Consider the following 25,126-nt stretch of genomic DNA (forward strand, 5'->3'; position numbering starts at 1 on the left):
AGTCTTCTCCAGCACCACAGTTCAAAAGCATCAATTCTTTGGCTCTCAGCCTTCTTTATAGTCCAACCCTCACGTCCATACATGACTACTGGAAAAGCCATAGCTTTGACTAGACAGACCTTTGTCAGCAAAATAATGTCTCTGCTTTTTAATACGCTGTCTAAGTTGGTCATAGCTTTTCTTCCAGGGAGCAAGTGTCTTTTAATTTCATGGCTGCAGTCACCATCTGCAGTGATTTTGGAGCCCAAAAATAAACTAGAGAATATATAAAACTGGTAATATAATGAGATGTCTAATAATGATAAGGACTATAAAGAAATATAAAACATAGTAACGAACCAGAGAAAGACAGTATAATTTTTATGTAGGGCTGGCAGGCTATGCCTCTCTGAGGTAACAGTTGAGCCAAGACACAAGCTGTGTGACTACCTGGAGGAGAAGTGTTCCAGATGAAGGGAAAAGCAAATGCAGGATCCTGACATATACATGGGATGCCAAGAGGCAGAGAGCCAGTCTGGTGGCAGTGGAGTAAGAGAAAGAGTTAGAAAATGAGACTGGAGACATAGCCAAAGGTCAGGGAACTTAAGGCCTTATAGGACTTAATAAGGACTTTGAAATTTTTTTCCTTTGGGGTCTTTTGGACAAGGATAAATTTGCATTTTAAAGAATCAGAGAAATCGACTGTAAGATTAGCAAGAGTGGTAAGTAGTGAGACCTGTTGTTTGGTTGCTCAACTCTTTTGCAACCCCATGGATTAGCACGCCAGGCTCCTCTGTCCCTCATATTTACCAGGCAAGAATACTGGAGTGGGTAGCCATTCCCTTCCTTCTCCGGGGATCTTCATGATGCAGTGATCGAACCCTTCTCTCCGAGACTCCTTCTTTAGAAGCTGGTTCTTTACTACTGAGCCACCAGGGAAGTCCAGTGAGATCTGTTAGGACTATTTCAGTAGTCTAGGTGAAATATATACTGGCTTAGATGTAGTAACTTAATAACAGGGAGTCCATATAGTCAAAGCTATGGTTTTTACAGTAGTAATGTAAGAGTTGGACCATAAAGAAGGCTGAGCGCCGAAGAATTGATGCCTTCAAACTGTGATGCTGGAGAAGGCTCCTGAGAGTCCCTTGGACTGCAAGGAGATGAAACCAGTCAATCCTAAAGGAAATCAGTCCTAAATATTCTTTGGAAGGACTAATGCTGAAAGAATTGATGCTTTTGAACTGTGGTGTTGGAGAAGACTCTTGAGAGTCCCTTGGACTGCAAGGAGATCCAATCAGTCCATTCTGAAGGAGATCAGCCCTGGGATTTCTTTGGAGGGAATGATGCTGAAGCTGAGACTCCAGTACTTTGGCCACCTCATGCGAAGAGTTGACTCATTGGAAAAGACTCTGATGCTGGGAGGGATTGGGGGCAGGAGGAGAAGGGGACGACAGAGGATGAGATGGTTGGATGGCATCACCGACTCGATGGACGTGAGTGTGAGTGAACTCCGGGAGTTGGTGATGGAGAGGGAGGCCTGGTGTGCTGCGATTCTTGGGGTCGCAAAGAGTTGGACACGACTGAGTGACTCAACTGAACTGAACTGAACTGAATGCTGAAACCGAAACTCCAATACTTTGGCCACCTGATGCAAAGAGCCGACTCATTGGAAGAGACCCTGATGCTGGGAAAGATTGAAGGCAGAAGGAGAAGGGGACAGAAGAGGATGAGATGGTTGGATGGCATCACTGATTCAATGGACATGAGTTTGAGCAAGCTCCGGGAGATGGTGAAGGACAGGGAGGCCTAGCATGCTGCAGTCCATGGGGGTTGCAAATAGTCAGACACGACTGAGCGATTAAACAACAGTAACAACAAATGGTCACATGTGAGATATATTTTGAAGGGAGAGCCAATGGATTTGCTGATGGATTGGCTATGGAGTGAGAAAAGGAGAGGACTAGAGGATGAATCTTTATTATTTTTTTTAAATATAAATTTATTTATTTTAATTGGAGGATGAATCTTTAGATTCTTGGCCTGAGTAACTTGGCGAATGGTGGCACCAGCTCACTGAGATGGGGAGACTAAGGCAGTGTTTGGCGGATAGGGCTCAGTGGGTTTGAGTTGTGTTTTCAACGTGTTAGGTTTGAGATGCATGTTGACATCCAAGTGGAGCTGTCCACAAGGCAAATGGTCATTCAAGTCTAGGATTCACAGGCAAGATAGAGGCCAGAAATTGTGAATCCTTCATGGAGAGATGGTGTTTAATACCGTGATTCTGGATTTGTTTCTCCTGAGGAGTTGAGTATACAGAGAGTAGACAGAGGTCTGAGGAGTGAGCCCTGGAGTACTTCAATATTTCCAGTTGGGAAATGGAAGAAATCAGAAGAGGAATGGAAGAAATCAGAAGAATGAGATCCATAGAAATTCAGGAAAATTCGTATTCTAGAAGTCAGTTGAAAAAAGTATCTCAGGAGGAGGGCAGGATCTACTGTGTCAAATGTTAAGAGTTGAGTAGAATGAGGACTCAGAATTGACCATTGGATTTGACAATTTGAAGCTTATTGGTAACTCTGACAAGCAGTTTCACTGAAGTATGCAGACAAAACCAGATTGGAGAGTGGGCTCGAAAGGAAATGGAAAAGCAGAATTGAAGAAAGTGGGTAAAGGTAACTATTTTCAGGTTTTTTTTTTTTTAATAAAGAGGAAGAAAAAAAGAAATGATACCTGAGTTGGAGTGGGTATATGGAGTCAAGGAAAGATTTTTTTTTTTAATGGTTAGAGATAATAGAGTAAGTTTGTATGATGGAATCACTGTAACAGAGGGGGGAAATTATTGCAAGAATAGGAGACCATTACCAGAGGAAAGTCCTTGATTAGAAAAGTGGGAAGGGATCCAGTGTACAAGTGCAAGACTTGGTTATGAGTTCAAGCCATTCAACCATTGAAATAGTAGAAGAAAGGGAATATAGATAAAGTAGGTTAGTAGAAATTATCTTCTGATTATTTCTGACTTTTCAGTGAACTAGGAATAAAGTCATCACCTGAGAAGAGAATGTAAAAGAGTTTGTTGACTGACATTTTAGCCCAGACATGTTTTAGTGGCAGGATTGCAATGTGCTGCCAACATTTCCAATGTGGAAACTGGCATCCTTCCGTTCTGAAAAATATTCTTAATTTCTTTATTTGATTGTCACTCCCACTCCCATCTTCCTTGTTTATTTCTGTAAGTCCTTTAGTCAGGAGTTGAACGCGTGGACTGGTACTCCTATGGCCTGTCTCTTCTTTCAGCTTTATCTTCTAGTGCTTCTGTAGAGTTTTTAATTTCAGCTATCTTGTTTTTTAATTTTTCTTACCATCTTATTCTTTTTAATGGAAGCAATAGCTTCTCATTTAACTTATTGAGGCTTTTGTTTGTTTTGTGATTTGTTTTCTTCTATTCCCTGGATAATCTCTGTTTCCTCCACATTTCATTTTATCCGCTCGCTTATTTTAGTTTCTGTCTTTTGTGGTGTTTTCTTCAGATGCCTGATGATGCTTGGCTGCCCGGTATGTTTGTGTGGGGCACTGAAAAGCTCTGTGTGAGTGAATGGGCCTTGTTACTGGTGGGCAACTAGCTTTTTCATTGTCAGTGTGTAGAAGTCTTTTCTCCAAAGCGTTTGGGTTTTTCCCAAACTTTGGGGATGGTAGGTATCTGCCCGTTTGCCGGCCTTTGGGAAACAGAGCAGAAGAAGGCTAGGGCTTCCCGTTTCCACAGGCAGCCTATTCCTCAGTCCCTCCCTTCACTGTGGATCGTGCTTTTGCCCTGCTCTGTGCCTGATACCCAAGTGCCGAACGTTCCATCCAAGTTCCATCTCTTCTGGAAACAACCTTGGTAGAAAGCAGTGGTCATCTGGCTGCCTGGGTAGGGGCGGGGGGTGACATAATGAGGAACTAATATGTAAACGTTCCTCCAGTTGTAGCCTTTTATGCTACTCTGTGCTTCAAAGAACTGAGACTCTCAGATTCTTTAGGGCAAACGAATCAGCTCATTCTCATGTGAATCCCTCCACTCCAGCTTTGTCCCATTAAGTCACTTACCACTCCTCTAGTAGCTTTCTGTCGCTCAACGTTTGGGGCTTTCTTTTTTGTTGTTTTGTTTCATGTTTGTTCTTTGGAGAACTCTGATATGCTAAAGTAGTTTCTCTTGTTCGCTTACTAATGGATCTGTCCTGTTAATAAGGAAGCAGGGAGGGGGGAAAGGAGATAAACATGTGTGCTCAGTCTACCATGTTTTTCCAGAACCTATCCACACTCCCTAAAGGGTAATAGTCACAACAACTAACATTTCTTGAGTACCTTATGCCAGACTCTGTTCTAAGCGCCTTACATTTATTAACTTTGTATTCATAACAGTCTTGTGTGTGTGTGTGTTAGTCACTCAGTCATGCCCGCCTCTTTGCCATCCCACAGACTGTAGCCCACCAGGTTCCTCTGTCTGTGGAATTCTCCAGGCAAGAATACTGGAGTAGGTTGCCATTCCCTTTTCCAGGGGATCTTCCCAACCCAGGAATTAAACCCAGGTCTTCTGCATTGCAGGCAGATGCTTTACCATCTGAGCCACTAGGTTGAATATTGAGTACGTAACTATATGCTCGACACTGTTCTAAGCACTTTACATTTATTAACCTTGTATTCATAACAATCTTGTGAGACAAGTACTATTATTATTGCCATTTTACAGATTAAGAAACTAAGGCACAGTGAATTTAAGTTACCTGCCAGAGTTATAAAACTAGTAAATGTGGAACTAGCATTCAAACACAGCTGTCAGACTGTAGACATCTCTTGCTTAAAATTCTCCTAGTATCCCACTCCTTCTTTTATAATCCAAGCAATTTAGCATGTCATCTGTGCTCTCTGTGATCAGGTCAAGGAACCTCTTCTTCAGTCTCACCTCTGTCTACTACATCCTTGACTTCAAGTATTTGACCTTGTATTCTAGTAATACTGAACTTCTTTCCCTGAATCCACCATATTCTTATGATCCTCATGCCATTTTTCATGCTGTTCCCTCCGCCCCAAACATTCCTTTATTCTCCAGTATGCTCAGTATAGTGATAGGATATTTTAAGATATACTTGCATGCATGCCCAGTCATGTCTGACTCTCTGCAGCCCCATGGACTATCACCCACCAGGCTCCTCTGTGCATGCAATTTTCCATTCACAACTACTGGAGTGGGTTGCCATTTCCTCCTCCAGGGAGCATATACTTATAAATTGAATATTTGTATAATTTATTTCATCTACCAATCAACTCATACTTTTGATTTAACCCTAATGTCTGCTTCAAAAATGCATAATTGTATAAATTAATATTCCACTGTGTATGAAGGGTTCTTATGTCCAATTAAACACTTATCTCCTCAGATTTGATTGTATTGAGAGTGAGATTTAAAATTCTTTTGGAGTCTAAGTGAAAAAGTATATGCTAAAAAATTCATTTGTTGTATTAAAATGTTTTCTAACCTCTTATTATTTTTTTTAATAGATTTTTCTTCCTCTTGCAAATCTGGAATGTTCACCAAATGTTGAAACTTTCCTTTGCAAAGCTTTTGTACCAACCTGCACTGAGCAAATTCATGTGGTTCCACCCTGTCGGAAATTTTGTGAGAAAGTGTATTCTGATTGCAAGAAATTAATGGACACTTTTGGGATCCGATGGCCTGAGGAACTTGAATGTGATAGGTAAATTATGTTTTCAGCTGAAAGCTACTAATGGTATTTTCATATTGGTATTAATTTTCAAGAATGTTAGTGACAAGCTTTCATTATTTGTCAACAACTGTTTATTGCACACTTAATATATGTTGCTGCTGCTGCTGCTAAGTCGCTCCAGTCGTGTCCGACTCTGTGCGACCCCATGGACGGCAGCCCACCAGGCTCCCCTGTCCCTGGGATTCTCCAGGCAAGAACACTGGAGTGGGTTGCCATTTCCTTCTCCAATGCATGAAAGTGAAAAGTGAAAGTGAAGTCGCTCAGGGACTGTCTGACTCCCAGGGACCTCATGGACTGCAGCCCACCAGGCTCCTCCACCCATGGGATTTTCCAGGCAAGAGTACTGGAATGAGTTGCCATTGTAATATATGTTAGGCACTTGTATATCAGCACTGTACACCATGGTGAGCAAAACCAGACTTGGTTCTTGTTTTTAGAGAACTTACAGTGGGGTGGGAGGAATAGAGAGTAATCAAATAAGCATAAAATTAAATGCACAATTACGCCTGTGCTAATACAGTGAGTGAGGGTGCAAAGTTCTTTGAGAATGAATGAAGATGCCTTTGCTCTAAACTGGGGGGAACTGGCATTACTATCAACTCATGGACCTTTCTGCTTATGTCTTGATTAATTACTTTCATCTGCTAATCTTTAGACATTGGACGCTTGTAATTTGAAATATTCTACTCACATAATGAGACCTCATATAATCTGGGAACGATGGTGACAGATCTCTTTTTGTTTCTTTATCCATAGACTAAAGAATCTCTAGAGCCTTTGTGGAACTCATCCACTTCTGCTAGATGTATAATCATTTTCTAGAACAACTGATAATACATAGTAAAGTGAAGGTGTTCTTACTGTACATTTTAGGAAATCCCCTTATATGGAAACTTTTCCCCAAACAAGGAATCATATGCAAGAATACTTATTGTAGCATTACTCATGATTTTTTTAAATGAGAAAAAGTCTGGGGGCTTCCCTGGTGGTCCACTAGTTAAGAATTTGCCTTGCACTGCAAGGAACACTGGTCTGGGAAGATACTACATGGCATAGAGCGGCTAAGTCCATGCACCACAATTACTGACCCCACACCCTAGAGCCCATGAGCCGCAACTACTGAAGCCCATGTGCCCAGAGCCTATGCTCCGCAGCAAGAGAAGCCACGCAATGAGAAGCCCCCACACCAACAAAGAGTAACCCTCACTCTCTGAAACTAGGAAAAGCCCTCTCGAGCAATGAAGAACCATCACAGCCAAAAAAATAAAAGGTTTTTTTAAATGAGAAAAAGTCTGAAAGTCCATTGTAAGAATAAATAAGTCGTGATGTACTTACATACTAGAATACTGCCATACAGTTATGAGTGTGGTTGACCTACATCTGTCAATATAGATAAATCTAAAAGTTATAAGTAAAAAAAAGTATGATGTATATAGCACCGTGTCAAAAAAGTTCAAAACCTGTAAAACAATACTGTGTAACATTATAGTTGGAAAAAGCATAGTAAGGGAGGAGAAATAAAAACTGAACTCATACTAATGAATACTTTGGAAGAGAGAGAGAAAAGAGAATAGGAGAAGGGGTCCCAACGGTATCTGTAATAAAGTGAAACTGATATACTACCTTTTGAAAAAACTAGTAGATACATCCATGTTTTTATATGGGCATATATTTTATTATTTTCTAGTCTTTCTAAGGCATATTTAAAATGCATTCTCCTTTAAAATCTCCACTAATTTCTTTTTTTTTTTTAATTTTTAAACTTTTTGGCCATGTGGTATGTGGAATCTTAGTTCCCCAACCAGGGATCAAACCCATGCCTCCTGTGTTGGAAGCATGAATCTTAACCACTGGACCCACCAGGGAGGTCCTCCACTAATTTCTAAACCTTGTAGCTCCCCCAAAGTAATTCTGGTGTGTAGAAACTCAGTGATAAAGTTCTGCACAAAACAGAAACATCATTTGTATCATTTTTGACTGCCCTGAACAGGGAGGCAAACAACCATACCGCAACGAAATGGTGACGTGAGTTCAGCTGGGCCCAGCCTTCCTCTTGGTGATCTCCTTGCCCTTCTTCATAAACTTAGAGATCACTTGAACTTGGTCTTCTCCATCTAGGGAATGTTCTCATTTCATTCATTTTAATTATCATCACCTTACTATGTGGCTGATCTACTTTGCTTATGGATATTAGAAAATAAAAATTCATTTCCCCAAGACTTATATTTCAAAATATTTCAAACAGATAAGCCAGCATCTTTTTGTCTAGAGACTACCAATCAAGATAAATTCTTTCTTAAACACTTAGCCTTGAAATCAGAATTTATTTAACAGTTATTAATTGATCGTTTTCCAATTAAGGGCATTTTCATGTTCACGTGCTTGATACTTAATATATATGTTAGTGTATTGGGGCCCCATTAACAACTACAAGTTTTTAGTCAATTTCAAAACTTCCTTCCCAACTGTAAACCTGTATCTGCTTAAGGTTGTATGTCTCCCCATCAGTTATGAATGCATAAGAAGGGACTTCCCTGGCAGCCCAGTGGTTAAGAGTCCATGCTGCCAGTAAAGGGGGTGTGGGTTCAATCCCTGGTCAGAGAACTAAGATTCCACATGCCATGTGGCTGGGCCAAAAGATTTTAAAATGATAATAATAGTAAAATAATTTTAAAATGAATGCATAAGGAATATTTTATAGTTGTGAAGTATAGCATTAAACTAGTAACTCAAAAATGTTGGCTTCTTTTATTTTTTGTTAAATCTTTACAGATTACAGTACTGTGATGAGTCTGTTCCTGCAACTTTTAACCCACACACAGAGCTTCTTGGTCCTCACAAGAAATCAGAACAAATCCGAAGAGACATTGGATTTTGGTGTCCAAGGCATCTTAAGACTTCTGGGGGACAAGGCTATAAGTTTCTGGGAATTGACCAATGTGCACCTCCATGCCCCAATATGTATTTTAAAAGCGATGAGCTAGAGTTTGCAAAAAGTTTTATTGGAATAGTTTCAATATTTTGCCTCTGTGCAACGCTTTTCACATTCCTTACTTTTTTAATTGATGTTAGAAGATTCAGATACCCAGAGCGACCTATTATATATTACTCTGTCTGTTACAGCATTGTATCTCTTATGTACTTTATCGGATTCTTGCTAGGCAACAGCACAGCGTGCAATAAGGCAGATGAGAAACTGGAACTTGGTGACACAGTTGTTCTAGGCTCTCAAAATAAGGCTTGCACCATTCTGTTCATGTTTTTGTATTTTTTCACCATGGCTGGCACTGTGTGGTGGGTGATGCTCACCATTACTTGGTTCTTAGCTGCTGGCAGAAAATGGAGTTGTGAGGCCATTGAACAAAACGCAGTGTGGTTTCATGCTGTTGCGTGGGGAATACCAGGTTTTCTCACCATTATGCTTCTTGCCATGAGCAAAGTTGAAGGAGACAACATTAGCGGCGTCTGCTTTGTCGGCCTCTATGACCTGGATGCTTCGCGCTACTTCGTCCTCTTGCCACTCTGCCTCTGTGTGTTTGTGGGGCTGTCTCTTCTCTTAGCTGGCATTATTTCCTTAAATCACGTTCGACAAGTTATACAACACGATGGCCGGAACCAAGAGAAACTGAAGAAGTTTATGATTCGAATTGGAGTCTTCAGTGGCCTGTATCTCGTGCCATTAGTAACTCTTCTGGGATGCTACGTCTACGAGCAAGTAAACAGGATTACCTGGGAGATAACTTGGGTCTCTGACCACTGTCGTCAGTACCATATCCCATGTCCTTATCAGGTAAAAGCTATCATTTGTATTATTTCACTATTTAATTTTAACATGGCATTCCCTGGAAATATCTTTGAATTCATCATGAAGCTAAAATTAGATTTCAGGTGAGAAAATCCAATAGAGGGAAATGTTCCCTAGGCATCAGCTGAAACTGGGATGAGTGTCCTAAGAGTTGTTTCCTCAAGTTTTAGCTTCAGTTACACTGATAGTAAAGTGCCTCCTTTAGCTGATCTTTTAAAAATTAAGTTAGATTGCAAAGGCAGATGAATGATACTGAAGAATAGAGTCAGAAGAACAGGTTCTTCTCATATGGAGAAGAAGAGTAACTTTTGCTGAATTGGGAGTAGCTTTTAATTCTTGCAACTTCCCTGGTGGCTCAGATGGTAAAGCATCTGCCTGCAATGCGGGAGACCCGGGTTCGATCCCGGGGTCAGGAAGATTCCTGAAGAAGGAAATGGCAACCCACTCCAGTATACTTGCCTGGAGAATCCCATGGACGGAGGAGCCTGGTAGGCTACAGTCCACGGGGGTCGAAAAGAGTCGGACACAACTGAGCTACTTTACTTCACTTTCACTTTAATTCTTTAGTTAGTTGAGAAAATCTTTGTGTTTATAATAACATGATATGTAATGTATCATTTTATATTTTACTCATATATACTTTTAAAAACAGAATTTTTGCCTAAACTATCCTGTCATTTCTTATGAAAAAAGCACAATTAAAACATGATTTATGTGTTTCTGATACTTCTGATTAAAGTTGTGATTTTAAGATTTAAAAGTATCTGAAAATAGAAAATCTCTTAGAGCATTTTAGTTGAGTTTTTAAAATAGAAGTTTTGTGCTTTGTTTTTAATAGATTTTATAAATTTTTCTTGAATATCTATATATGGTACTGACTCCTGTTACTTGAGTGCTATATCATCACAGTGTATCAGATCAAGCAATGTATGGACTGAATTATTTTACGTAGTAATTTATATTCTAGAAAGTTACTGCACTGTAACAGTGAGACCTATTTTACATACTGATACATGGGGATAATGGTTTCACCTGCCTTACAGCCTGTTCGTAGTCTGTTATCCATCATCTGTTTTTACTATATAATCAATAAGGAAGTACTCTTAAAGTGATCCTGCCATATTTTGTCCTAGATTGCTCATATTTTTGGCAAACTAGGGGGGAAAGCAACTGTTCAGTTCAGTTCAGTTCAGTCGCTCAGTCGTGTCCAGCTCTTTGTGACCCCATGAATGACAGCACGCCAGGCCTCCCTGTCCATCACCAACTCCCAGAGTTCACTCAGACTCATGTCCATCGAGTCGGTGATGCCATCCAGCCATCTCATCCTCTGTCGTCCCCTTCTCCTCCTGCCCCCAATCCCTCCCAGCATCAGAGTCTTTTCCAATGAGTCAACTCTTCGCATGAGGTGGCCAAAGTACTGGAGTTTCAGCTTTAGCATCATTCCTTCCAAAGAAATCCCAGGGCTAATCTCCTTCAGAATGGACTTGTTGAATCTCCTTGCAGTCCAAGGGACTCTCAAGAGTCTTCTCCAACACCACAGTTCAAAAGCATCAATTCTTCGGTGCTCAGCCTTCTTCACAGTCCAACTCTCACATCCATACATGACCACAGGAAAAACCATAGCCTTGACTAGACGAACCTTTGTTGACAAAGTAATGTCTCTGCTTTTGAATATGCTATCTAGGTTGGTCATAACTTTCCTTCCAAGGAGTAAGTGTCTTTTAATTTCATGGCTGCAGTCACCATCTGTAGTGATTTTGGAACCCAAAAAAATAAAGTCTGACACTGTTTCCACTGTTTCCCCATCTATTTCCCATGAAGTGATGGGACCAGATGCCATGATCTTTGTTTTCCGAATGCTGAGCTTTAAGCCAACTTTTTCACTCTCCACTTTCACTTTCATCAAGAGGCTTTTGAGTTCCTCTTCACTTTCTGCCATAAGGGTGGTGTCATCTGCATATCTGAGGTTATTGATGTTTCTCCCGGCAATCTTGATTCCAGTTTGTGCTTCTTCCAGTCCAGCGTTTCTCATGATAAATTATAGTTTATTCACACAATGAAGCAGCGTTTAAAAAGAATGAAGTGTTCTATTTACACTGATATAGAATGGTCTCCAAGAAATATTAGTAAGTGTAAAAAGAAAGATATAATGCATAATGTATAGTATTTTGATATTGTATAACATTCTAAAAATATTTGAAAGTTTATGCTTGAAAGAAAAGTATAATTTAATTTTTACAAAATTTCCACATTTTTTTCATTTTACTGATGCTTACTTTGTTCTCACCAACCTAGTTTTTATAACATAAACATCAATAGTGCATAAAGACTCTGAAATAGTATGCTCTTAAAAATGAGTTTAAATGTATTTTTTAATAGATCATAGTTAAGGAAAATAGGTAAATATTGAGAGGCACATATTTTGGGAATTATAAGAGGCTGCTATACTTACAGGAAAAAAAAATACCAGATATCAAGCCCAGATGTAAAGACATCCTTCCTAAATACATTTGATGTGTTATTCCCTTTCTATTTATATATTTTGATAAAAGTTCTTTGTTCAGAACTTCCGTGAGGAATGTATTACACTTATATCACTATTGATTATGCCGTATCAAACATTTCATAAGACCAACTGATTTATACTTTTGTTCAAGTTTTGCATTAACTGTATAGATTTCTTTTTACTTTAAATTTATCACTGAAATTCTCCTTATTTTTTTGTAGGCAAATACAGAAACTCGACCAGAATTGGCTTTATTTATGATAAAATATCTGATGACATTAATTGTTGGCATCTCTGCTGTCTTCTGGGTTGGAAGCAAAAAGACATGCACAGAATGGGCTGGATTTTTTAAACGAAATCGCAAGAAAGAGTAAGCATCTATTGAATTATCTGACATTGTTTTAAAATAAATAGATCAAATACCAAGGAACTATTCAAATCATCACTGTACCAGAGTTTCATTATATTACCTGGTTTTTCAAAGTCTTTTGGAAGTCTTGAAGTTTTTTTTCATGGAGAGAGATGCTTTATTTTAGTATTTGTTACAGTAGTCTTTGACATATACTATTCTATTGAAATATAAATACAAAGTTTGTAAAATGTACATTTTCTTTTCATGGCTTATAATATATCCAGTATTATTACTGCTATCATTGAATTCATTGTTTTGGGTTCAGCATTGTAAATAATTTTATCCTTTTTAATCAGTGATAAAAGATGAAATGGGTCAAATATCAATATATATTAAGCAACATAGAATATGATTCAAACGTGGTATATGATCATTACCTTTAAATTTTATTACACATAGTACTGACTTAACATGTCACTTATTTGCCTTAAGATGGTAAAAATTTCAACTTATGGAATATTCTTTAACAACATAGTAGACTTACATTTATGAGTAAATAGTTAACTTTATTATTTATATATGTTATAAATTGTGTGCTATCAATGTAATACAAAGTTTTTTAACTGTTTCCAATTGGTTTGATTAGTGAACATTTTTGTGGTAAAAATTTTAGAACCTTTTTACAAATTAATTTTTGAAGTCTGAAGAATTCATTTCACGGGACTTTAATTTCTTTGAACTATTATTATATCTCTATCCCTGGTGGCTCAGACGCATTGCAGGTGGATAAAAACTCCACCTGCAATGCGGGAGACCTGGATTGGATCCCTGGGTCAGGAAGATCCCCTGGAGGAGGGCATGGCAAGCCACTCCAGTATTCTTGCCTGGAAAATTCCATGAACAGAGGAGCCTGGCAGGCTACAGTACATGGAGTCAGACACAACTGAGTGACTAAGCACATCCCATATTTATATGCCCACACTAACTTCAGAATAACTTGCTATAACTTGAATATTAGAAAGAAAGCAATTGTATTTAAACAAAGACCATTAATTCTATTCTATATTCTCTCTCTCTCTTGTTTACTTTCATATTTTATATCTTTGTTTATGATACACATACAGATAATCCCCTACTTTATGCCAGTTTGAGTTTTTTTGCCCTTATCTTTTGATTTTGCATATTTAATTTCCTTCTACTATTTATGCTGACAAAAGCCACTGACAGTGTATGCACAAAAGATTTCACTTCATGGCAATCTACTGATATCTCATAGTGTTTATAATCCTAGATTTTTATAAATAGTGTAAATCATATAGAATCTAACTTGAATGAATAAGGGTTTTTGGCATAAGATGTGTGATATGCTTTACGGTTTCTATTATAACACTTAACCTTTATCCAGTAAACTCTCTTCTTGAATTTTCTTCCAGTCCAATCAGTGAAAGTCGAAGAGTGTTACAGGAGTCATGTGAGTTTTTCTTAAAGCACAATTCTAAAGTTAAACACAAAAAGAAGCACTACAAGCCAAGTTCACATAAACTGAAGGTCATTTCCAAATCCATGGGAACCAGCACAGGAGCGACGGCAAATCATGGTACTTCTGCAGTAGCAATCACTAACCATGATTACTTAGGACAAGAAACTCTGACAGAAATACAAACTTCACCAGAAACATCAGTGAGAGAGGTGAGAGGGGATGGAGCGAGTACCCCCAAATTAAGAGAACGGGACTGTGAGGAGCCTGCCTCCTCAGCAGCACCCAGCTCCAAACTCTGTGGGGAGCAGATGGACAAGAAAGGCCACGGCCGGGCAGGCAAGGTGAATGACAAGAGCAGTGTGTCTGAAAGTGCGCGGAGTGAAGGAAGGTGAGCTTGGACTTGATTCTCTTAAATCATATGACTGTTTCAAATACTGCCTTACACATTTTTCATTAAAGCATAACATTTTCATTTCTAGCATATAGCTGGAAAGAATGCATTCTTTGAGATGACAGGTCTATACATTTTTAGTCCAAGTCAGTTTGGGATTAAGAAGTCTGGATTCTGCCTATAAATGCTCTTTTATAGTTTAATTCTTAGTATTGGGAAGAGCCTTTTACGTATATTGTTCAAATAGAAAAGTAATGTTCAGTTCTATGGTAATTGTTAAGAGTTGCTTACAAATTTAGGGAAATGTTTGATTCATGTAAAATACAGGCTATTAAGTTTCAATTAGCCCCACATTATAATACTGTCTAAAAGGTATTTGTCATTTTATATGAGTTTGATTATAAAATGTTTTTATTTTCTGAACGTGAAAGGATATTGACATTACCTTTAATGAATTTTTCCAAATGATCATAAGTGATCCAAACACAGGTAAGTACTGAATTAGCCAAAATATTAACAGCTGACTACTTTAAGGTCTCAAGGCTGTCTTACCTCATCCTCCCAAACTAGACCAAATGTACCTCCAACAGCTTTTGCATACTAGATTATGTATTATTAGATCAATGCCTTTATTGTCCCCTAGATTTGTAAACTCCTCAGAGGTGAAGCTGAGGTCATTCTCATCTTTGTGCTCCCAGCCTCTTACACGGGGTCTAATCCATGGGGGAGAATCAACAAAAGGTTTGCTAAACTAAGGGCAGGAATCCTGTCTTATTCCCCATAAGATACCATGCTTAGCCCGTACAGGGGTGATGCTTGATGACGTTTCTGAAGTTAGCAAAAATTGTTTTTGAAAATAAATTATTTGTACTTTGAGGTGTTAAGAGTTAATTATTTTCTGATAAAAGTGGTTACCGATTAGCAGTTAAAACTCATGGAAAGAGAAATAGCATTTGTAAGGACATCCAGCATCACGTCTGTGCTTTGGTGTGTATGTACATCAGCTTTTGTTGTTTTACCTAGGGTAACCCCGAAGAGTGATGTCCCCGAAAGTGGCCCAGTGCAGAGCAACAGCATGCAGGCGTCCAGTTCTCCAGAGCCAAGCAGCCTCAAAGGCTCAACATCACTGCTTGTTCACTCGGCTTCAGGAGTTGGAAAAGAGCAGGGCGCTGGCGGTCGTTCAGATACTTGAAAACCAGGTCATTGTGTTACTGAGAAGTGGATTCCTGCTACACTGGAGGTGACAGCACACTGTCTGACAAGAATCACTGTTACAGTCTTCTTTTGCACTTAAAGCTACATCGCCTCTTGTTACACTGAAACCAGTAGATTCTGAGGATATGATTCATTTCACACAGAGGTTAGTGGCAGCAATATACCCCCCCAAATGGGAATGTGCAGGTTAATAATATTTTTCAAGTTGTGTGGGGGGAGAGACTGTTAGAGGAATCTTCCTTTTCTATTTATGAAGATTCTTCTGTGTCAAAAGTGTTTTAAATTGTACTATGCTGTTTCACTTTTCTAGTATAAAGTCAAGATTTTTCTTTGCTGAAGTATTTAAAACTTATCTTTATATCATTTTTATATATTTGAAAATGAATTTTTATGTTTTGAACTTTTTTTAGAAATCCTGAAGTCTATTCAGATATTTTTATTATGTTATTCCAATAGCTGATTTTAGCACTATTTTGGTAGCTTTTACATTGAATTTCTAAGAAAATAAGTATCTTTTGTAGTATGAAAAGTAGTTGATACACTGAAATTCATTTATAATGGAAATTCAACTTTAAAAATCTATTTACCTTATCATCTTCAATGTGTGAATTTTATGAAGTCTAGTTGTTTTAGGAATTTCACAGATCTATTATGCAACTGAAATAAGGTGCTTACTGAGTGTCCAATGTTGATAATATTATGCTGCTGACTGATCCTTCTGATTTTTTAAAATGAAATGTTCTGAAGGATTAGTGGATGAATTGTTACTGTTTTATAAATTAAGCCAAGTGCAAGATAAATTGTTACTGTTTTATAAATTAAGCCAAGTGCAATTGATTTCCTTTTTTAATATATCATGACTACCCAAGATTGTGTTTGTATGACCATTTACAATTGCTTATACATTTAACTTTTGTTTTTTAAACATTTCGAATACTACAGACTTTGCATTTTTGCAGTGTCTTTCTCAGACATAATGTAGAATTCATCTGTGCAGCTAAATAAGATTTTGCTGAATATTCAAACATGTGCTAGCAGTATTAGTGCCAAATGGAAAAAGTATATATATAGTCCTGATAAACAGAATAAAATGTATTTCATGTAACATACTTTGAAATATTAAAGAATTTTCTTAATTTTGTTTTCAATGAATATCTTTCCCTGAACGAAACTTTCTTATACTTTTGGTTTTTTTCTCTTATTTAACATTCTGTTAAAGCATAAAAAGAAAATCATCATGTACTGTATGAAAAATGTAAATATTAACTTTTCCACATTTTTTAACTTTGTATACAAAAATTTTGTGATCTTTTCAGTAATAAAATGTTCTGTGTATTTGAGATTATAGAGTAATCTATGGTTATGCACAGTGTTCTGGCCCAAGAAGTGGTATAGTTTTTCAGACTGATGGCTCCATGACTAATAAGCCAGAATAGGCTCTTTTTTACCTGGAGAATCAAAAGGCAGTCAAGGCTTGTGTTATTTCTTCTTTGTCACAGTTTCTTCTCAAAGTATATTTCCTGTTCAGTCACTGAGTCACATCCCACTCTTTGCAACCCCATGGACTGCAGCATGCCAGGCCTCCCTGGTCTCCACCATCTCCTGGAGTTTGCTCAAGTTCACGTCTATTGAGTTGGTGATGTATAGTGTAATTATCGGAGAAGGCAATGGCAACCCACTCCAGTACTCTTCCCTGGAAAATCCCATGGACGGAGGAGCCTGGTAGGCTGCAGTCCATGGGGTCGCGAAGAGTCGGACACGACTGAGTGACTTCCCTTTCACTTATCACTTTCATGCATTGGAGAAGGAAATGGCAACCTGCTCCAGTGTTCTTGCCTGGAGAATCCCAGGGACAGGGGAGCCTGGTGGGCTGCCGTCTATGGGGTCACACAGAGTTGGACATGACTGAAGCGACTTAGCAGCAGCAGCAGTATAATTATAGAACTGTTTTTGTCATAACTTTTTAAAGCCAACTGGGATATGGGATAAAGCAAAGGGAACCCAGGACCCTGCTTTCACTCCTGACAATGGGAAATAAAACAAGATCATCCTGAAAACATTAGAAAAACCTAATAAGATCATGTGAAATTGCCAGATTAAGATTTGGGAGAAGAGAAATTCACACTGCCAAGCCCAACATTTGGAGCTTCTTTTGCCTAGGAAGCATTTGACAATTCAGAAAACCTGGCAGAGACATTGAACGGTGCCGTTATCAGCCTCAAATTCTGGAGGACGAGGACAAGGAGAACAGAGTCAGAATTGTGACCTCAAAGGGATGCATCCTAGGGTAGGATGAACTATAAGGAAAGCAACTCTGCTTTGTTATCTGGGTGGACTAGAAAAGTCTCTAACCCTGGAATTAGAATAACGTGGTTTTGGATAACTGACCATCAGGCACCAGGCAAAAGCAAATGAAAATTTTCTCTGGAGAAAGAAAATGTCATTTTACCTACTCTGTGGATACTTTTTCAAATACAATGTCCATCATATACTCAGACATACTCAGATATGCAAAAACAATACATGAACAAGAATTGGTACAAACATCAGACAAGAGAAAAATATTGAGAGATACTCCTAAATTTCCAGGCATAGGTTCATTAAACTAGTATAATTTTAAAAGAAAAGAAAAAACAATAGTGAGATACCATTGCACACTTATTAGAATGGTTAAAATCCAAGAAATTGACAACATCAATTCCTGCTGAGGATGCTCTCATTTGTTGCTGATGGGATGCAAAATGGTGTAGGCACTTTAAAAACATTTGGGCAGTTTCTCACACAGCTGAATGTGGTCTTACCATATGATCCAGCAATCACACTCCTAGGTGTTTAACTGATTTATAAGGATACACTACCCTTGACATGCAGTATATAACCCTCCACTCCTTCAGTCTCATCAGCACATACTGACTTCCTCCCTTGACACACTCTACCTCCAGCAGGTGAAAGTCGGTGTCAGCAATGATAAGTCATATTGAAAGTACGTACCCTTCATATGATGTGCTGAAAACGGCACTTGACCTCTGTGATCTTCCTCCCCCAAATTTCTAACTTCACTCTAGTCATGACTTCTCCAGTCACACAAATCTAGGCAGATGGAGTTTTTACAAAATACCTGACCAGCAGTACTCCTCAGAACTCTCAAGGTCATCAAAAACAGTCTGAAAAACAGTTACAACCAAGAAGAGCCAAGGAGACATGATGTAATGTAGTATCCTCGAAAAGAAAAGCTACATTAGATAAAAACTAACAAAATCCGAATAAAGCATGGGCTTTAGTCATTCAGTTCAGTGGAATACTCATTAATTATATATGCAATAAGTTCCTCCCCTCTCCTGGCTCTATGTCAATGGCATTCCTTTTCATCAGTTGCTGGACATTATAGATGGATGCTCCAGTTTTCTTGTTTTTCCTCTCCTTTTGTTCGTGTCTGAGTTTTTGTTCTCTAAGAAAACATTTCGAGCTTATCTTCTAAATTCCTGTTGAATTTTTATTTTGGCTATCATTTTTTAATTTCACAGAGCATTTTGTAGTACCTTCCTGTTTTCATGACTCTTTTTGAAATTATGTATGCCATTTTTGAAATTATGTATGCAATCTTCCTACATTGAAAGATACATAATTTGCTTTTTAAAGTCATAGAAAATATATTAATGTTGAATTTTTATTTTGTAACAGATGACTTATTAAAGTCCTTTAGGCCCTAATAATTTTGTAGTTGATTTTTCCCTGGATTTTCTAGGTAAGTGAGCTTTTTGTACAAATAATGATAATTTCATTTCTCACCTTTTAACTAACTTGATCTTGAAGCCAGTAATCATTAATAGTGAATAGTAGCAGGTATTCTTGTTTATTTTAATGAAAATGCCTATAGATAACAATGTTGGCATTTGATATAAGGTAGGTATTTTTAACAATAAAAAAAATCCTGTTCCATTTGACAGTTTTTTTAATTGGCAGTAGGTGTTGAATTTTATCAAATGCCTTTTGCTACCAGTGTTGGTTAAGGGGGCTAACTGCTGTCACAAACAATCCTCAGAATTTTAGTAGCTCATACATAGAAAATAGGTAATAATAAGGACCTACTTACAGCACAGGGAACTCTTACTCAGTACTCTGTAATGGCCTAGATGGGAAAAGAATCTAAAAAGTGAGTGCTGAGCCACTTCAGTCGTGTCTGACTCTTTGTGACCCTATGGACTGTAGCCCGCCAGGCTCCTCTGTCCGTGGGGATGGATACATGTATAAATGATTCACGTGGCTGTACACCTGAAATTAACACAACACTGCAAATCAACTATACTGCAATGATTTTTATTTTAAATTTAGTATTCTAAAATCTGTTACCACGCTTCCCTGGTGGCTCAGATGGTAAAGTGTCTGCCTGCAATGCAGGAGACCTGGATTCGACTCCTGGGTTGGGAAGCTGCCCTGGAGAAGGAGATGGCAACCCACTCCAGTATTCTTGCCTGGAAAAATCCCCTGAATGGAGGAGCCTGGTAGGCTACAGTCCATGGGGTCACAAAGAATTGGACAAGACTGAGCGACTTCATTACTTCATTACCACTCACATGACAAATGCAGATGTTCTTGAGTTAGTCTGCCAAGTGAGTCCTCAAGCCCCCATCATTTCTGTCTGGTTTCTCTGCTGTCTGTTAGGGCTTCAGATTCTCCTCCAGATTTCTCTGCACCCCGCCAGCAGGTGGAGGCAGAGCAAGAAAGAGCAACCACCTGCACACAGGAAAATATGGCTTGAGCGGGGAGTTGGCTTGCTTCGCTTTCAGCTACATTCCCTTTGACAGAACTCAGGCACAGATCCATACCTAACTCCAAAGGAGGCTGAGAAATGTGGTCCAGGTGTGCATCTGAGAGGGTGAAGAAACAGCCTCAGTGAGCAACTCAACAGCAATGTTTTAGTCTACAATTGTGATACAGTCAGCACTTTTCCTAATATAAGATTTCCTTTCATGCTTTGAATAACTAATTGCTCTTAAACACTTTCTATATCCACCTATGTTCTAAATGATGTCTGAACCATGGGCATAATGTTTGTAATCAGTAAGCTTGAATTTTTTTAAGTATTCATTTTTAATAACAAACTTTAAAACCATCTTCTTAATTCAAAAGAAAAAAGCAGTTTCTCTTTTTCATGGGACCAGCATCTCCGATGTAAAAAGAGCCTGCTATTTCAGAGTAAGTGACATAAATTTTTTTTAATCTTTATTGAATTTATTATAATATTGCTTCTGTTTTATGTTTTGGATTTTTTGGCCATGAGTCATATGGGATCTTAGCTCCCCAACCCAGGGATCAAACCCACACCCCCTGCCTTGGAAGGCGAAGTCTTAACCATTGGACCACCAGGGCAGTCCCAGTGGTGTTAATTTTTATAAGAATTTACGTAACCTTTTTTAAACAAGAAAGTTGACCTAAATTGCATACTATATTTACATTTACAATAATGAAGTTGGCGTGAGCCATGTGCAGCTAAATTCAACTGCAGTCAAGATATGATAAAGCAGCATTTGTCACTATGAAAATCAGCCACAAATCCTGAACAGAACTTGGTGGAATGCCATCTTTCAAAAAGACAGACCCCGTTGGGATCCATCGTGGCTATTCATGGTACTGAAAGAATCTTCCCTAGACTTTCCTCGAAAAACTAGACGAAAAACAGCTTGTAATTGCCACCCATCATCAAAATCACAGTTTTAGTGCCTCTTTACTTCTCAGAAGTGTACCACTGGTGGGTGTTTCCACCAGTACCGCTGGAAAGTTTAAACATTGCCAAGGCAGTTAAATACCAGTACTCAGGAAATGAAAGATGTAATTTTTTAACAACCGCAGGAGCTCTGCTGTTACTTTTCTGCCTGAATATTATCATCTTTAATACCTTACTGCTCACGTGTCAAAGACTTAAAATTCCAGATGATAAAGGTTTTAACAGTGACCACTGGGACTTACCACGTGCAGAAGAATCACATTTTCATTAACTCACAATGGCAATGAATCAACAAAGAGGAAAGAGAAGAAAAGATTAAAGGGCTAATATAAGGAAAGATTCCTCAAAGTCCCTTGCACAGCGAGGATATCAAACCAGTCCATCCTAAAGGAAATCAACCCTGAAAATGTATCGGGAGAACTGATGCTGAAGCTGAAACTCCAATTCTTTGGCCATCTGATGTGAAGAGCCGATTTATTGGGAAAGACCCTGATGCTGGGAAAGACTGAGGGCAGGAGGAGAAGGGGGTGACAGAGGATGTGATGGTTGGATGGCATCACTGATTCAATGGACATGAGTTTGAGTAAACTCCAGGAGATGGTGAAGGACAGGGGAGTCTGGCGTGCTGCAGTCCCTGGGGTTGCAGTCAGACATGACTTAGAACAACAATAAACAGCTCATACAGCTCAGCATCAGGAAAACAAACAGCCCAATCAAAAAATGGGCAGAAGACTTAGACATTTCTCCAAAGAAGACATACAGAAGAGTAGCTTTGAAACGTATACACTACCATATGTAAAATAATTAGCCAGTGGGAATTTGCTGTATGACACAGGGAGCTCAAATCTGGTGCTCTGTGACAACACGGGGGTGGCGGGGATGATGGGGTGGGAGGTGGGAGGTGGGAGGGAAGTTCAGGAGGGAGGAAACATATGTATACCTACGGCTGATTCATGCTGATGTATGGCAGAAACCAACACTACATTGTAAAACAATTATCCTCCAATTAAAATAAATTAAAAAGAAAAGATTAAAGGGCTAATCCCAAAGTTCAGAAGACACTGGGACCCAGAGCTAAACACTAATGAAAATGGCATAGTAAGTTTGTCATGAACATAACCAGAGGAGCAGAAACCAACCGAAACAATATGAAAGAAAGATGGTAAAAGAAAAGGAAGGCAGAGGAACTTCCCTGGCAGTCCAGTAGTTAGGTAAGACTTCACCTTCCAATGCAGGGGGTTCAGGTTTTATCCCTGATCAGGGAACTAAGATCCCATATGACTTGGGCCAAAAAACCAAAGCATAAAACGAAAACAATACTGTGACAAATTCAATAGAGACATAAAAAATATATTTTTAAAGAAGATACAAAAAGAAGGCAGAACTGGAACTGGTAAACACCAGTTAGAAATTAAAATAAAAGAAAAAGTAATTGCTAGATGAATACATTTAGCAGCCAAATCTGAGGTTTTTCTTTTCCATCTCAAGAAGAAAAAAAGGGAAAATTAGGAAAATGTTCTAAGAATACATTTTCTAATTTTCCACCACAAAAGGAGGAGGTGAGAGGGGGATGAAGCTGAATTATTTCCTTGGGGGCCTATTCTAGGATCGAATTAGTTTCACTGTCAGGAAATGTATGAATCTGAATATATAGAGACTCCAGACTTTATGTAGGAAAAGTCACCGACAAAGTACTAGCTCCCCTGGTGGTTCCAGTCTTTCTGAACAGCCTGAATGAAAACTTTCGTAAAACTGGAAGCTCCAGAGCCTGTAAACCAAGCTGACCATTGGCAAAACCCCTTGCTGGCATTTCTAGCCTCTCAGCTGCCACCTCTGTCAGTGCAGAGTCCAAGTGAAAAAGAATAGCATGCTGTGTTTCTAGAGCTGACCTTGTTGGCAGGCTGTGAGCAAATAAAAATTACAGTAAAACAAAACAGGAGGACTGTGTTTCCTCGACTGACAGTCATCACTGCCTCTTTGTCACTAGTTCTGAGACTCCAGGTAGGGCTTTCCAGGCTGGCCTTGTAGACGCTGAAAAAGTCCACAGGTTTTCTTTAGGAAAGCCCAGACCAGGAGAGGTGCGTGCTGTTGCTGCTGCTGCTAAGTCACTTTAGTTGTGTTCGACTCTGTGCGACTCCATAGACGGCAGCCCACCAGGTTCCCCCATCCCTGGGATTCTCCAGGAAAGAACACTGGAGTGGGTTGCCATTTCCTTCTCCAATGCATGAAAGTGAAAAGTCAAAGTGAAGTCGGTTCAGTCGTGTCTGACTCTTCACGACCCCATGGACTGCAGCCTACCAGGCTCCTCCGTCCATGGGATTTTCCAGGCAAGAGTACTGGAGTGGGGTGCCATTGCCTACTCCGAGAGGTACGTGCAGCACATCCCAAACGAGGAGTTACTAGTCAGGGTTCTTGGAGTCCTTAATCAATAGAAATGGCTAAGAGGCAAGACGAGAAGTTCAGACAAGCCTTTATCAAGACACACCCTGCAGCACCAGCGAGGGGAAAACAAGCAACAGGTGCTCCTGCTTGCTCCCTGAGTCAGGTGAGAGAGGGGGAGGATTGGCCAGTTGGCCTGGAGTGGCTTAAGTGGTCTGGGTGGTGCTGTGTGCAGAGATCACAGTGCAGTCCTCTGCTTTTGCTCCCAACAGCTCAGATGCAGCAGTTGAGTTTTGAGGCTTTGTATTTTATTGTTCACTATTTGCCCCATCTGCGCATGTACCGGGCTTCCCTGGAGGCTCAGTGGTAAAGAATCTGCCTGCAGTGCAGGAGACGTGGGTTCAATCCTTGGGTCGGGAAGATCCCCTGAAGAAGGAAATGGCAACCCACTCTGGTATTCTTGCCTGGAAAATCCCATGGACAGAGGAGCCTCCAGGTAACTGGGAGCGGCAGTCTATCCAGGTCCCAGGGAGCTGGACACAACTTAGCGACTGACCACCATGTGCATCACGTGGTCATTTGTAGTCCATTATAGCTTCTTTGTGGGGCTTCCCAGGTGGCTCAGTTGATAAAGAACTTGCCTGCAGTGCAGGAGACACAGGAGATATGGGTTAGATTCCTAGGTGGGGAAGATCCCCTGGAGGAGGGCACAGCAACCCGCTCCAGTATTCTTGCCTGAAGAATCACACGGACAGAGGAGCCTGGCGGGCTACAGCTCATGCGGGTGCAAGGAGTTGGAGACAACTGAAGTGACTGTGCACACAGGCATAGCTTCTTCATAATCCATTGTTCAAGGAGACATTCCTTCCAGTGCAAGCATTGCTGCAAAGGGTCCCAGGTTTCAGCCTGTCTCAGGGGGAGGGTACCTCAGGAACTGTGGAGGCAGGGCCCAGCCTGGCTACCCTGGATGCCCTGAAGAGACTGAAGATGAAGCAAGCTCCTGTCCTCTGATTCAGCAAGTATACAGCCTGGCGGAAGAGGCTGACTCTGCACAGGCAAGAGGTAAGAACATTTGAAGAATTAGCAGTTAGTTACAAGGCGTGAAATCTAAATACATTGACATGGAAGTCTTCCAATATATTGCTCAACACAAAAAAGCAAGTGGCAAAACTATACTCCCAGGATATCACCATGTATGTAAACAACTGTCACCCCACAGGACAGTCTATATATTTCCTCTTGTTATACTGACATGTATCTAAATGCATAAGGGTACCACGCATGTGAACAATCCTCACCGCACAGGATGATGTTCTATGTTTTCTACAGTTACATAATCAGGGACTCTGGAAAATGTGATAATATTTTCTGTGGAGGGGATCAGCATCATAGGTGATGATCAAAGCAGACTTGAACCTGATCTATAATGTTTAAGGGCTTCCCAGGTGGTGCTAGTGGTAAGAAGAACCCACTTGCCAATGCAGGAGACATAAGAGACCTGGGTTCGATACCTCGGTTGGGAAGATTCCCCT

General features: G+C 39.6%; 1 protein-coding gene across 2 annotated transcripts in view; it reads left to right on the top strand.

Moving 5' to 3' along the window:
- FZD6 (frizzled class receptor 6) overlaps nucleotides 1–16,825 on the top strand; it is a 38,466-nt gene extending 21,641 nt beyond the window's left edge. For both annotated transcript variants that reach the window (XM_070383074.1, XM_070383075.1), the window contains exons 3-7: nucleotides 5,515–5,711; nucleotides 8,514–9,531; nucleotides 12,274–12,422; nucleotides 13,838–14,272; nucleotides 15,299–16,825. In XM_070383074.1, the coding sequence (XP_070239175.1) occupies nucleotides 5,515–5,711; nucleotides 8,514–9,531; nucleotides 12,274–12,422; nucleotides 13,838–14,272; nucleotides 15,299–15,467 (1,968 nt within the window). In that variant the 3' untranslated portion in view covers nucleotides 15,468–16,825. The remainder of the gene's footprint in view (nucleotides 1–5,514; nucleotides 5,712–8,513; nucleotides 9,532–12,273; nucleotides 12,423–13,837; nucleotides 14,273–15,298) is intronic.
- Nucleotides 16,826–25,126: the final 8,301 nt, after the last annotated feature.

This window comes from Bos mutus, chromosome 14, assembly GCF_027580195.1.
Source record: "Bos mutus isolate GX-2022 chromosome 14, NWIPB_WYAK_1.1, whole genome shotgun sequence".
NCBI lineage: Eukaryota > Metazoa > Chordata > Mammalia > Artiodactyla > Bovidae > Bos > Bos mutus.